The following is a 16,258-nucleotide window of genomic DNA, read 5'->3' as shown; positions in this document are numbered from 1 at the left end:
ATAATTTCTTTATCCGCGATTCCATCCCATTTCACTAAGAGCTTCCTCCTGTCACATCACAAAACCAGCAGACAGAACCGCCGTTCACACAGGAAGCAAAAATGAATATAGGAAACTGAGGATGATGCCGAAGAAAAAGGCTATGCGTGCGGTGCATGTGTCGCCGAGCATGTCCCGCATGTCGTACACATCCTCTAACAATAGTCAAGTGTCAATCACGTGTTAAACTAACCAAAACCGTCCCTTTGTAAAATTTAAGAGAGAATGATAAATACTGTTATCTAAATCTACAGATATTACCGAGCAGATGTCACAACCTCCTCATTTGGTACTACTGCATTACTAACTCCGCTTTTACCATACGCTAACGTATAATTAGTTAGGGTAGAAGCTACCTTGCCTTGAGCTTTCAACTGTGATTTTTCAAAAATACGTCAAAGTAGATTATCCTCTATTTTAACTCCTACCAAAAGCAACTCCCGTATATGTCTGGCCCGTGTTTTATTGTCGAAATTTTTGGCTTTTTTTTGTGCAGTGAAGTTTGCATGATTTAACCGAAGAGTAAATTAGGTAGAAGATAGTGGTGTGGTGTGTTTCTTTGGAGGGAGTGATTTTTACCTCGGGAGTAATTTAAAGTGCACATCTCATACATTGTTGCGAAGCTATCCAAAGTCAGCATTTCCCTTCGAGGACCCCGGAGCATTTCCGAAATATACTCCACCCCTCAGTCGGTTACAAAGTAGCCGACATCATAAATATGAGTGCTGCCAAGAAAATCTTCTTGTTCTTTTGCAAGACGTAATTTCAGACGTTGCTTTCTCGACTTCCCAGTGGGGGATCCACCATATCCAACCTGACCACCCTAGGTTGACGGCCTTGCCCCGTGGAGTTCAAAGGTCGTTCGGATGACAGATATATTAGAATGGGACACTGACATTTCGTCCCGCGCGTTGTTTACGGGTTTTTGGCTCCGGGCTAGCGATAAAACATCTTATCAAATGTAGAAAAACCCTTTTACTACCAGACGGTGCAAGGGTCTCGATTTTTTGGTAGAGAAAACCCGGTCAAAATATATTATACACGCTATTTTAACAATAATAACTCGATAAATTAAGTACTTAATTTTTATCAAATATTCCATTTTATGGAAAAATATGGCACACACCATACATAAATAACCCTTTACGAGACACTTTCGCATACGATCTGATAACCTTTTACGTAATTTATATCTCATTTAAGATCGAATCATGGTTAAAATATAAAAGAATAAAATGTGTTTCTTGATTTTCGTAACGAAAATTCTACGAAAATGGCTCCATTTCGTGGATAGAAGTAATTAATTTTCTGTATTTTATATGAGAAATTACGAATGAAACTGATAAGACTGTAAAACACTAAAGAATTTGGGTATTGCAATGCTACTGTTTGGAGATTAGAGTAGAAACAATCAGCTACCAAGAAGAGGAAACGGGGGGGGAAGCGGTCCCCGAAGTATTGCATGGATTTAACACGGCCACAAAGAAAAAGGTTTGGGCACCAAATTGGTCTGGAAAGCAAATGACGAAAGAAGATGCGCATAATCCGCGAGGAGGGGGGTGAATGGATATCAAAAGTCATTATAGATATCAGATTGTAGATCTGTATCATTCGAATGATAGTTAAGCAATCAATCTTCGCAACGACGACATGTATTTCAAGAGGAAAGTAATTACCACTCTATATATGTAAATATCGACAACATTGTCAGGATTGGCAACACGGCAATTATTAGTAGCGAGTTGAATTGCTTAAAAGGCTGATCAATTCCCTCCGTTTAAACGAATACCCTTATTAAGCCAGCTTGTCATTGGGTGTCCCCTGTCTCGGTTGGACTTTTCTTACATCCCAACACTCTATAATTGTCCCGGGCTCATTACAACCGGTACTTACATAAACATCTAAAGTACTGTCAGAAACAGTTTTTCTCCTTCCATGTCTAATTGCACTCCGGGCCTAACCTACCACTCTCGTCCTTGAGAAGTCATTTCTAGGAGAGTACCAATTGGTAGGTTTTTTTCCACAACTGTACATTTGGATGATGTTATAACTGCTTGACATTGATAGAGAGAAACGATAATTGAACGTTATTGCAGCTACTGATTCGCAGATAGTACGTGAGTCATTATAGATTGCACTTTGGACGTTTTGTGTTTTAATCCCACACAAGTAGGACCTGTTATGAATTTTTTAACCATAAAAAATCTGTACAAAAGGTGTGGGAAGAGTTTTACCACCGTTTCCAACAGTGAAAACAACAGTTTTCACCATTAGAAACGGTGACAAAGACTGTGTTTTCACCATTGTTACCGTTTCCAATGTGTTTTCGCCGTTGTTAGACGGTAATAAAATTGCGAAAACACGGTTTTTGTCAACCGTTAGCGGGTCGAATTGACCATCGACGGATACATTAATGCGCGCATTTAGGTATTAAGCATTGTTGTAAAACCGCAAGATTTGCCATTGGTGTCAAAATCAATAATGCGTAGCTCAAGTTGATCATAATTCGTACCCTACCCAGCTATCCATCACCTGGTCTCACAGACAGTCGCAGATTATAGGTTAGAAAGTAGCTACCCTCTTGGTATCTCCTCCCCCACTTCACAACACAACCTCACAGACCGCCGGCAAGGGCGTTACTCTAGAAACCTGGTAGTTAGACAGAACCCCGGTTTTTTTCCTCTATCTTTCTTTAAAGAGCTCATTCCGCTTGCGGAGTTGTCGGTCGGCCAAAATGATAGGTTAGTCAAGCATTGCCTTCTTGCCTCCTAAACCTGGGCGGGAACTTTACTTCCGATTGGTCTACCCTAATCACGTGCAAGAGCCCACAGGTGGTTCCTACATTGGGTGCTTTCCACTGTAAAAAATACCCATTAAATGCTTAACATAACTCCTATTCTTCTACCACTTTTTAACACCGCAATTTAACCACCCGCAACTTTTAACGAAAGGAGTAAAGAGCGGAAATAAAAAAAAATATAAATTATTCTTATTAATATTTTAAATTATTATTATTATTATTATTATTTTAAATAAATACACGCGACTTACAAAAATAACCTTAACCTTTTCGAAAAGTGCGAGGGTGCTCCAAAAGATGGCGCTAATAGACTGAGATGTTCCCGATGAATATCTTCGCCGCTACCGTACCAGAAAATAGACACACGAACAATTCCCTAAGAAATCCAAAAGTGCGAATTTCTAACCGAGTTTTAATCACAAAATTTCTTTTACAGGTCCTAAAATACGTGAAGAAGACTGCCTCGAAGTTTTTGTATCGGAAAGTAAACGGCGAAATAAAGTTTATTTTGGTGTTAAAATGCTTATTTCGTGTATTTTTGTGAGTTTAGAAGAGATTTAAACACTTTAACGTATAAAAATCCACGAGAAAATCCAACGTATCCTCCTCATCATCTTCGGAAACAACGCATTAAACATTGATTAAAACTTTAGTACAAAGCAACTAATAAAATGCAGTAAGTTGCAATTTTTAATAAACGAAAAAAAAACCACTTATATACGAATTTTTCCTCTTTTTTTTTCTTCTTCCCCCTTCGATAAATAATGTTTATTAAAGTTAAAATTTAATTAAACAATTTTTTTCTTGATTATTATTTAAACTGATTAATTTTTGTCGAAACAAATTTTTTAATCAATTTTTCTCGGCATAAAAAAGCAATTATGGGTTGAAAAACAAACTTTTTTCGTCGGAAAAAATTGGAATATAATTTTTTTTTTTAACCTTCAAGTTCTTGGCGGTTGTAAGTACCTGACGTTTATCAAGGATAGATTTTTTATTATTTTTTTAAAATGCTTCTCCTATTGAAAAGAACGTAACTTGTTGCAGGCCATAAACCGAAAAGTGGAACAAACTCGAGTCTCCATTCGTGAAATTTTAGTGACAATTTAATGTCTATTGTAAAGGCAATAACGGCAGAGAGCGGATTCTCGACTGGAGAAGATTCCTCCTCCTCTTCTTCTTCTTTTTTTTCCCTTTTTTTTTTATTGCTGTTTCGACTGTCAAGCAACCAAATGGCCTACTCTACGTCTCTATCAATCTCAGGTGTAAAACTCTTAGCTGCTGTCATTCTAAAAAGTCATCATTGTGGTGGATATGTTCTTCCTCCCCTCGCTGTCTCGCACATAAACACTAGCTCAATTTGTAAGGTAATTCTACTACTGGACTCTAGAAAATGCAATTTGTGTAATTAAGACGAAAGGTGAAGAAGAAAAGAATTCCCTCTCCTTAATTAAAAAAATTAATATATAAGTATTTTATATTGGTGAGAAATGTATTTTTTTAAATATTTTCTCTTAATTTATACGAAAATAAAATGCTAGAATTAACTTGTTTAAGCATCTGTTCTCTGTTTGGATTCGGTTTATTTTGATTCGTATAAATTTAATTTTAATCTTTTAATTTTTTTTATAAATAAATTAAAATTTTCGTCCGAAAATTGGTTATTATATCAAAATTTAGGTGCTAAAATGGCTTCTTAATCAGAAATTAGGTACCAAAGTAGGTTCTTAAATGAGAATTTAGGTGCTAAAATGGCTTCTTAATCAGAAATTAGGTACCAAAGTAGGTTCTTAAATGAGAATTTTGGTGCTAAAATGGGTTTATAAATGATAATTTAGGTATTAAAATGGGTTCTTAAATAATAATTTAAGTACTAAAATTGGTTCTTAAATGAAAACTTAGGTGCTGAAATGGATTTTTAATCAGAATTTAGGTACCAAAATAGGTTCTTAAATGAGAATTTGGGCAGTAAATTGGGTTCTTAAATCAGAATTTAGGTACTAAAATGGGTTTATAAATGATAATTTAGGTACTAAAATGGGTTCTTAAATGAGAATTTAGGTGCTAAAATAGTTTTTAATGAAAATTTAGGTAGTAGAATAGGTTCTTAAATCAGAATTTAGGTACAAGAAAAGGTTCTTAAACGAGGATTTAAATCCGAAAACAGGCTCTTACATCAAAATGGAGTCACTAAACTATAGTTTTTAAAGCGAAATTTTGTCGTTACGCGTGTTAAAAAAGACTAAAATTTGGTTTCGGCGACATGTTTAAGTCATTAAAAACACGAAAACAGGAAAAAACCCCCCTCATTAAAATTCAAACAACATTCATTAACCCTATTAATTTCGTCTATAAAATTCATCTAGTGACAACCTAATTAATATAAAATATTGCAAATTTAAATATAAAAATAATAGAAAAGTCATTAAAAATACATTTCATGAAATACAATAAAATAATTAATTAAGACAGGATTAACCTTTAAATCTATATTGCGTGTTGCATATTTAAGGTCTAGAATATATTAAAGATCCATATAAACAATAGATAACAAATTAAAATTTTAATATTTAACTACGAGGAAGAACCTTTAAAAAAAAAAAATTTATGTGCATAAGAGTTCAACATTTTAAAATTTGCATAAAGGGAAAAGAGGTGTGTATTGTAAGTATTTAAATGCACAAACAGTGATATAAATAAGGAGCATAATGAAGAGAATCCATTAAAATTTTCATCTTGGTCTAAACAACAAACATAATAAAAGAAAATCCATTAAAAATTGGATCCTTCTACAAGAGTTTAAACCTCTTAAATCTGGCTCGAAACCGAAATTTAAACCCCTAGAAATGAAAAAGTTTTTCAAACCCATAAAGGTGCAATAGACAGAAGTAAGAGAAGATATATCCATTAAATAAAATCGAAGAAGGGGAAGGAAGAAGAAGAAGAAGAAAAAAAATTAGACTAGAGAGAAAGAAAAATTCTCATTTAGGATGATCGTAATTATTTTAAACATTTCCAAGTTTTGGGTTTCTCAAGATTTCCGGCTTGGGTAGCTGGAAACGAGCTGGGATGAGAGAGCAGTGGAGCACAAATAATTTAGAAAGAGAGTGGGAGTCATAATGAACAATATATGTCAGAAATGGAACAAATTCTCCGAATCGGTCATCCGTTGCCAATTGCCAGCAAGCGAACTGTGGTAGACATTGAAGGATTCACATATAGTCATTATCACTGTTCTTCCTCACCAATTAGACTTGGAAGGGAGCGAGAGGAACAGAAGTAGAAAACCGAAACAAAACAATTGTGTTTTAGCTCCCTTTTCTTTTTTTTTTCGGCGTGTGTACGGGGGGGGGAACGAGTTAGATATTCGATCGTTTTAATTCGTCTAAGGTGCACGATCCCTATTGGAGGGTCATCTAAATCCGGGCCATTGAACATGATGAATAGTAATCTATTGTGGCAGTCTCTACTCTGGTTTTTGTGACGGTGAAAAGAATTAAGATAGATATTTTTCATCGCAAATTGACATCCCCTTTTGACTGGCGACATGAAAGTCAGAGCATTGGAGCGTCTTACAAACCTCTCGTAATTTCTACTTCATTATTTAAACTGGTCTTAAAGATTATTGGATTCATTGAAGTGGCAGACACTCGCCCCGAAAAAAAAAGAAGAAGAAGAAGAAAGGAAAAGAAAAGTAGTAGTAGTAGAAGTAGTAGTAGCGGCTCGCGAGGGGGGTAGGAAAAAGAAAAACAGACTGACGAAAATCATTACTTACGAAATAATAAGCGGGTTGAACTCTTTTCGCTGTAGTCCCTCCCGCAAGAAAATAATTTGTGTTGAAGATGGAAGACTGATGCATTTAAGTCAATGATCAACTCCATCACCGACACATAAAGAGGCTTTTTTTTAATTCGCTCTCGGGCGTCTGTACTCTTAGACACTATAATTAAATTTTTTAACCATGTTAAAAAAGAAGTCGATAAAAAAAAATCTGGCTTTTTTCTCCCTATAAAGGATTGTTGGATTTACTGTCACTTTCTATAAACCCTGTGATGCTGTCTGCCTTGCACGACTTAACTGCTTTGCTAACTAGCCTACATACAATTTTTTTACTGTGTATCGCGTCAGGATATTTAAATTTCCTCTCCCCCTCACTAGCGGCGGGACAATTTATACTGTTTTTTATGTATAATGCACACCCTGTCCCTAATAAGAATCATTAGTTTTTTTCCATTCATATATATATATATTTCTGGCATCAACTGAAAGCCTTCTAAACACATTAAAAAAAGGGAGAAGAAGAAGAATTTGTTATTACCATATAAAGAATGTGACGTAAAGTCTTTAAATTAAAAGAATAAATAAAAAATGATATATAAATATTTATCGAGTTAAAAATATTGAATAAAATTTCATAAACCGAAAAATAATCTAGGCAACAGGAGACATTTTAAATAAATTAAGAAAAATTTTGAAGTGGAGTGACACCGAGAGACAAAAGAACAAAAGATGGTTTATAAAAAAATTCGTACAGCTTAGTAATAGGCTTATCTTGCTTTTCTTTCTGTCAAACAGTCAGAATGAAAATTAAATTTACAAGAAAACAAGAACGTCAGAAAGTAAACTCGTTAAATTAAAATATATCGCATTTAATATTTATTGCAGTTAAGGAATTATTTTTACGCGTGTCACTCCCGTTTTTGAGACGACCAAACTATAAATTTTTAACTGCTATCCATCCCTGGTCGAGACGGGGTGATGCTACCGAGCAGAGGACCGTATTCATTTACTAACTATAAATCAGCTCAATCGACACCTTCTATATGTGAATCGGTGCATAGGAGGGGGGAGGAAGAGCCATCACCTGACTGATAGATAGTACAGGTGTCTACAATGGATGCAGTCCCGGTAGATTTAACGATCTACTTTAACAATAGCACAAGTACGTTATCGAGGTGTTGGAAGTATTAGAACGGCGGGAGGAAGTGAGAACTGCAATAGACCCTAAGCCCGACCCTAAGGCGTACCAACCATTAAATCTAGGATGATTTCCGACTGGAGACACACAGCCTCCGGGTTGAAGCGTCGATAGCTTGCTGGACCGTCCATAATTCAGGTTTTTCCCTATATAGCCTCAGGTGAACGATGGAGCTTGGACTGCGAATACTCCTTTTTTTTTCTTTTTCTTTTTTTGTCAAAGAGGAAAAGTTAGTTATAAACAAATAATTAAATTTAGTTTCCCTTATATTTTTTGTTCCCGAATGACAGACATCTGTGTTTTTCTTGCTAAAAATAATATTTCTCTATTGTCGAGAGTTGGGCAAGTATGGAAACGTATTTGATAAATGCGGCTGGCTTGGAAGGAAAGATTTTATAAAAATTAAGAAAATGTATAATAAAATGAGTTTTAAAATAAGATTTTAGAAAGTTAACAAAGTATTTGAAATGATTTTATCTACTTTTTGTACGGCGGATATAGGGAACGTGCAGGAAATTACGCATCAAGCGGATCGACGGATTAACACCTATCATTTAGCAGAACCCCTGTGATGCATTCTTCACCGCAGTTTTCGCCTACCATACAGAGAAGCCATATATGAGTTTAAACGATTTGATAAGTATATTTTTCACAGCATGCTTCCAGGCAAACATTAACGTCATCTCATGTAATGCTAGAATCGTTTCTGTTCCTCCCTTTAGCGTTGAAATTTTAAGGTTTTCTGCGTTATTAATTTTACCGGTAGTTAAATTTTTACTGCACCTCATTAGTGGTTAATGTGCCTTAACTACCCAACGATCTTCTGTTAAGTGTTTATGGCATACGGAAGTCCGCTTCCGCTCTTTGACTCCTTCCTTTCTTTTGAAGGGTAATACCCGGCTTATATAAATGTTTTGTTTTAATTTTAATAATCATTTTTCATTATTTTTCAATTAATAACCTTAAGCAACATAGTTGCTCCTTCATTAACTGTCAGTCAGCACGACTGACACCGAGAGTTCACTCACTTAATCCTGTGCAACTTCCACTCGGTTTGGGAAGTTTTGCGGATTAGAAAATGAAGGAAATAAAGGAAAAGAGACGAAGGCCACTTTGGAGAATTGTACAACGCTTTGTGATTGACACGTTAGCGAAATCACAAAAGTAAAATACCGCTGGGATAGAGATATGTGTAGACTAATTATCGATCAGTCTTTCCGAGAAAGACAAGCCGAGTAAAAGTTATGAAGTGCAAGCCAAGATCCAATATTTGCCGTCCTGTTTACAGTCGGCATACCAAAAACCATTTCATTCCTTTACCAATTGACTATAATAATCACGAAAGCTATAAATCCATTTGATCAAATCACAGGGGGGTTAGAACGTTGATGAAAAGTCCATGTTTTCAGTCCAATGACAGACAGAGACGACAAGAAGTGACAAAAATGTGCCTTCTGCAGGAGAAACGTGCCACAGCAAGACAATTGGCGATCACCCCGGTCTTTTCTGTCGTTTGTATTCAGCACATTCTCTTGTGACCACAGTAAGAAATCTATCAGGAGGCTCTGCACTAAATCCACCATGGGATACCAAATTCATAACCACCCTATTTATTATTCTATTAACGTGATGTCCACGAGGCCGGACCGGTCTAAGTCGCCTTTCTCTCAATGACTACCATGTAACCATAAGCATATTTTATGCTGCAAGCAAAATTAATCCATGCATTATTAAAAATTCCGACTGGTTCCTAGTGGTTAAGTTTCGTCTCTCGCACCCCCCAAATGATCGATTTTCTATCGACGCCCGTCACGTGACCGGCACTGCCTGGTTCGAATACTTTTTTAACACCCGGTCCTCAAAATCGATTGGCGAGAGAAGCCGGCGCGCTGAAATTCTACTACAGTAGCAATATCATCGTCTAAATTGAACTACCCGTCGCGCCTTATTTTATTTTACTTCTTATTTCTTTTAAGAGCTCGACACTAATCGTGACATAGCAGATAAATTATTAATAAAGTTATAAAGGAAGACGGGGAATAGTTTCCACCAGGAAACTAAGGGGAAAAAAAATTAAAGAAGAAAAAAGTGGAGGAATGTCCACCTGTGGGTAGCAGATTATTGGCTGCGGTATGGGGAAGAAAATGGAGAATTTATATCTAAAGTTGTCCCTCCAGTGGAGCTGGTGGTCCAACGATTTATAGTAGGTAGCCGTTAACGATGTTACTGGAGGTAATTCGAGGATATTGATGGGGAGGAGGCAGGAGATATTGAAGAATCTGGTCCGATACAGTAGACAGAAGACGGATGGATTCCGACGTCCACTTATTGCTGGTCACTAGGAAAAGGGGGGAAGAGTTTCGAATCCACCACACGATCCGTCTTGCAGCTTTCAACTGCAGAACATTTACCTATTATTATTTTTAAATATTATTCCATATCATGTTTATGGATGTCCAAAGTGGACATCCATAATAAAATTAATAAAGGAAAATATTACTTTAAAAATATCCGCGTACGTTACCAACGTGGTCGTAGTTGCAATATAGAGAAATGCTCCAACGAATTTGGAGAGAGAGAGTGTACACGAGGAAAATTAATACATCAAAAATCCCATCTATTTCGGTGGGTGGCATTAATTAAAGAAATCAATACACGTGTCTAGAAGTGGGTGAGTAGTGATTGATATTTGCACCACGTAACAGCCGATAGTCGGCACCAATGTTCTTCTCAACTCTATAATGGCTTTGTTCTTGACTGATGTGATTGCCGTGTTAATGTGAGCCCCCTTCTCCGCCCCCGGTGTTCTTTAACTGAAGTTTTTTATCCGTTCATCTTGCTACATTGTCACTAACAGAACATGTGGTGTGCTGACTAATAGTTGCAGGCGATCCTTACATCCTACAGTGAAAACAGTTTTTCTTCTACTAAACAATCAGTCTGATGTTAAACTACTTGGATAAAAATAGGAATCGAATGAGAAATTTTTTTCTTTTCTTTAAGAATTTCATGCTAATTTTATAATTTTAACTTGATTAACCTTTTAAATTGTTTATACGACAAGGAAAAAAATCATTTTTTAAGCGTAAATAAACTTCAAAAATGGCATTAAAAATCAATTTTTTTAAACTGAAAAAAATCGTCATCTGGCTCAAAACTGTCCAGCAATAACAATTATTTCTCTAATTTTGAATCTCCCCCTCTTCCCCACGCTTAGAGAACAATTACATTTAAAATTGGAAAGGACTCCTTTACATAACAGAACCATTTTAATCTTTAAAAAAAGAGGGTGATTTTTTTTCTTCTTTATTTTTTTTCTAATCAAAAATTGAAGAGGGAGATTCCATTATGGACGTTTAAGGTCCATAATTACAGATAATGGTTTGCTTTCCCTCAATGGCTTATATGTGCGACTCTATTCAATATGGTGGCCTGCAATACGTGTAGTCACGTCGAAACGAAAAGAGAGATGCTGACAGTCTTGACGTGATAACGACGGAAGCAATGTAGACGGGAGGCAAAGTGCCACTTTCACCACAACATAAATAGTGTGGCTCCACTTGTGATAGAGTTGATAGTTTCCACGTGCAGAGAAACCATACTGCCCACTAAGGCAAAACCCTAGTGCGCCTTTGGCTTTATAAACCGTCCAGATATTGCCCCTTGGTAATAATGTCGTGCAAAGGTGTTTTATTTACACCTGATATTTAGGTTATTTTTAGTATCACTTTTATTGCCAACTGGCTAAGAGAAAAACGGGATAAAATAAATGCAAACATTGTTCATGTTTCCAGCTTTCTTATTGAAGAAAAATATATATATATTTTAAAAATAAAGTTTGATTTTAGTTAATTTCGAATTTAAAGAAATATCTTCTGTGTTTTCGAGTGTCTAAAAAATAATAAAAAAGATACGAGAGAGATTTGTTGAAAGGGAAAAATACCTTTTTATTGACTACAGACACGGTGGAGAACTAATTGTTTTTCCAGCTTTTTTTTTCTTCTTAGGGGGTAAGAGGAATTTGGGAACACGTTTCTGTACAGGTTACAAGTTTATACAGGGTGAAATATCAATGTACAAACAGCCTAACTACACCACCAGGCGAGAGATAGATAATGAGAATGAGAGAATTTCCGAGGCAGCAGTTACCTCTTTTGTGTTCCTTTCTTCTCAACTGATTTATTGCATAAAGAGTTAGAAATCCAACCCTATTCTCAAAAAATCAATAACAGCTGCAATATTATCCCCCCTGGCAGTAGTATAACTCAAAATAATGAACAAATAACAGTCGAGATCCAAAATGATGACGCCATATTGCCCACCACAGTGGACGGCTGACATTGATAATAGCGGACGATTGGACAAACGTACAGATGTACGGGAGAAGACAGTACCCGTCCAACATGTGATCTGTACAGAGAGAGATTGATTGATGTTTTTCTGTACAAAAATTCGGACACATCCTCAGAGATCAGATGTGATGGCTCACCCGCCTCCAGGTGGGAGCCACTCTGGTCCAGACGTGAGACTTCCGCAGATGTATCGAGGGCGGCTGATTTTGTTTTTTTTTTTCTTCCGTGTTGCTGTTTTGTTTATTTTTGTTTTGGATACACATTTCGGACTGGCACGATGTGTCGAAACAGCCAACGTTCGGTTTCGGCTAGCCGCTCTTCAACTTCAACTAGGGGTGAAGCTCCGTTGCCTGTCAATATAACAAAAAATTAATTATAGTAGGGACGTAACTGATAGACGGTTCCGGAGAATGTTAGACAGAATTTAGGTTAGAGGCCCACCTGATGCATGCTGGGATCGTACATTGCCGCAGACTGTCCACTAAGACCGTCTGAGAAACCCCCTGTTTGCGAGATGACATGCCTGAGAGCGTTGGCCTGGAAATAAAAATGGTCATCGTCAGTACAAATGAGCGGTTGTAAAACGAAGAAGAGGAAGAAAAAAATACTAGTTAAGTGATCTTTTTAAAGCATTTTTAGAAGAGAATTCCCAGTCACACACACACAGACATAATGCAAACTAGCGAATTCTGGTTACCTTTCAGCCGGTTAAAGAAACACGCTACAGTGCCAGATTATTTCTTTTTTTAATTACTGTAGAATACCTTAACGAATGAACCCCCTAAACTACAACGATACCGAAAGAAGGGGGAAAAAAAACCCCGATTTTATGGAGGAAAACACGACTTTTATAATCAATTTTTCGGTTACTCTTACACAAAACACAGAAGTGTGTGTACGGATGCGAGAGGCCTTCTTAGAAAAATCAACAAGAGAAACGAGGAAAATGAAATTAAGACATAAATTTTAATTTGGAGAAGAGTCTGTGCTTTTTGCTAAACAAACGCTTATTAGAATGGATTTATTATTCTGCAGGATGAAGGGGAAGGAAAAAAAAACAGAATCATGGCACATCTCTGCAAAGATTATTTGACAATGAAAGATTAAGTTTCTATTAAAATTTTGACATTCTAATCTCTAAATCAAAATTCATTCTCATTTAAGTTTTCAATTGATTAACAGATTGGATGCTGAAGATAATTAAAGATCTTAACCGACATTAATGAAAAAATTGTATGTATATATACACTTATATATATTATAAAATCCATTAATACACCCACAAAATTTTACTTGACAGATTTTTTTTTTATTTAAAAAAAAAAAAAATGTCATTCTGTTCTTGACATTTAATAAATCAAGAGTTACTTTTGATTGAAACCCTGCTGGAAGATAAGCATAATTATTATTATTGTAGCTGTTTGTAGGTCTATCCGTAACATGAATATAGCATTTGTGCATTTTGTTTCGCTTGGAACACGTTTTACAACCGTAATAATTACATTTTTCGATTAATTGTTTATTAATTAATTGAAGAATAACAGATTTCGGTGACAGCTTAGGTGATTACGATAGAGAAAAAATTATTTTGATAAAGGAATTTCGAGATTTAAATTTTCTTAATGTTTACAAAGAAAATATTATTTTCTCATTGTTTTTGAAGTGGCTAAAAATATATTTTTACGAGAAGAAATGATGGCTCGCTTGCTTTTTTTTCCCTTCTTCTCCCCCTACGAGAACGTCGAGGTTGTTTATACAGAGCTTATTAAAAGCATGAATGAATCTTATGAATGATATTAAAGAATGACTAATTTAATTGTTTTCTTTCCTACTTCACTCCCTCACACATAAATTTTTTCCGATATTTTTAATGGTAAAATAATTTTCCTCGTCGTGATTTGAGAGCAAAATCGGAATTTTGATCCCTACTCTTGGAATTGTAGAGAAGAAACAGTTTAATTTTCACGCTTCTAGAGAGAGAGATTCCCCCCTGAATCACTTCAAAAACAATGTCTTTCCTTCTTGCGATATATGAAAATAGAATTAAAGATTAACTTTGGAGTTGTAGAGTAATAAGATACTTAAGTAAAATAAAAATTGCAGGATACATACTAGGCCTACCTGTGACTGTACATTGGCTCCCATGGAAGAGACTGGCTGGTAAGTATCGCCACCATTCATGCTCATGTTATATAAACCGTCCTGGGGCGGAGCGCTGCCCGGAGGAGGTGGACTGATCATTTGGCCTGGCTGTCCACCTTGAGATGTTGGCACCATGTTATATGGGGAAGAACCAGCTGCGAAGTCAACAAGAAACCACTGGTTAGCATCGCGTGATCACAACGCTTTTCAATGTATAATTGACCTTATAACATCATTAAGACTAAAATTAGATCCATTAGACGGCCCAGGGGACGTCGCGTGACACGGACAAAAGGATTAACCAACGTACCAGATATTACCATCTTTATCTTTTGGTACAGAGAAAAGGGAGGGAGCGGCGAGACTCGCTTAAAGTGTCACGTTTGCAATGGCTCGACTTCGATGTAACGCGCCATTTTTAACGGCTCGTATAGTGAATTTATCTATTGTTTTCCTCTTTTTTTTTAAATATATATATGTAATTCTTCGTTAAAATAATTAAACGTCTGTTAAAACTGATAAAGTGGATGTATAGATGACAATTGAGACGGCATCTTTTTACAAGCCACGAGTGATTAGTGCGCAATAATTAGCAACAGGCATGAAACAAAGTAATTAAACAGTAGAAAAGAAAGCGTAAATAAAAGAAGGGTAACGTGTGCATTACCATCTTTCTTATCTTTATGAATTACTGATAAGTTTAGAGAAGACGGGCGCGCTAAAGATATCGGATAAGCAATTAATGTCATCTCGAATCCCACAGGTGTCCGTACCTGCTTTGTAAAGTTTTAATTGCGGCTCCAAGTTTCTTCTTTTTTTGCTTCCTTCCTTCCCCCATCCTCTCTCTCTCTCTCTTTCTCTCTCTCTCCTATTCGCATTTCGGTAATGACGATGTCACTGGCAGCTACAATGTAATTATTGTAGTTAATAAGACGGAAACAAATGACTCCTGAGTCAATAACAGGCGAAGTGGCTTGGCTGAATAGCGCTCGAATTAGAACATTTGCAGAAGATGGCTCCGCGTAATGCACCTGAACGGATACGGGTTCGGATGCCCAGATAACGCTATCGATACGCGATAATTGTGCAGCCACCGCCGTTGTTACATTAAACCGGGGCGGGAGGCCGTCCGCAATTGTGAATGATTCAAGAAATAACCTTTCAATCATCGTACCAGGCGCTGGAGGATTCGTCTACGAGCATGGCTCCTACTATTTCATTTCGGTCACAAGCGTGACAATGGTTAGTTCTTAAACGCAAAGAATACCAACGAATTATCCAGATTGGTTAATAGAAAACCACAGGGCAACACACCGAACAACACCAAAACAAAAGTGGTGGTTTTCGTACCCTAAAAATCCCCAACCAAAGAGAGCCGATTCGGAATAAAAATCTAATAATTAACGTGTACTTTTAACCCCTCGAAATCCAGAATAAAAGATGGTTTTACGGCCAGATTTCCAGAACGAAAAAAATAATAATTAAATGAATTTTAATTGCATTCAACTCAAGAACAATTTGGCCGGTGTCACAGTCCATAACGGAACTTAAACTAATTAACACCTAATATATAAAAGAAACAGAAAAAAATAACGAAAGCCAGGATTAAAAGTAAATTATTTTTATTTATTTTTTTTTAAATGTACAATTGAAAATACTCCTGCCGAACAAAAGCAATTTATTTTATTTTTTTATTTCGAGAATATTTTACAACTTTGTTTTTTCCCCTTCCCCGAGACTTCCATACACACGTATAAGTTTTGGACAGGCGTGTCACGGACCTACGACAGAAACAAAAATATTCAAATATTGATGACAGAAAAGAATAGAATATAAACTTTTGAGACAATTTTAAGTAAATAGTAACTACGTAAGCCCAGAATATTGAAAATAATAAAATAATATATATATATACATATATATATTGTCTGTAGAGAGGTTAGCGCC

The 16,258-nt window shown here is 36.1% G+C and overlaps 1 protein-coding gene across 3 annotated transcripts in view; it reads right to left on the bottom strand.

Moving 5' to 3' along the window:
* Window positions 1-11,739: 11,739 nt before the first annotated feature.
* The window catches only part of LOC136979666 (homeobox protein extradenticle-like), a 73,069-nt gene continuing 68,550 nt past the window's right edge, over window positions 11,740-16,258 (bottom strand). Inside the window, exons 7-9 of one of the 3 annotated variants that reach the window (XM_067275701.1) lie at window positions 14,282-14,466; window positions 12,611-12,706; window positions 11,740-12,519 (exon numbers count right to left, since the gene is read on the bottom strand). In XM_067275701.1, the coding sequence (XP_067131802.1) occupies window positions 12,499-12,519; window positions 12,611-12,706; window positions 14,282-14,466 (302 nt within the window). In that variant the 3' untranslated portion in view covers window positions 11,740-12,498. The remainder of the gene's footprint in view (window positions 12,520-12,610; window positions 12,707-14,281; window positions 14,467-16,258) is intronic. The other 2 variants (XM_067275702.1, XM_067275703.1) reach the window with 2 other exon arrangements.

This window comes from Centruroides vittatus, unplaced genomic scaffold (genome assembly GCF_030686945.1).
Source record: "Centruroides vittatus isolate TY-2023 unplaced genomic scaffold, ASM3068694v2 contig_630, whole genome shotgun sequence".
NCBI lineage: Eukaryota > Metazoa > Arthropoda > Arachnida > Scorpiones > Buthidae > Centruroides > Centruroides vittatus.
This window is presented reverse-complemented; position numbering and strand designations above follow the sequence as displayed.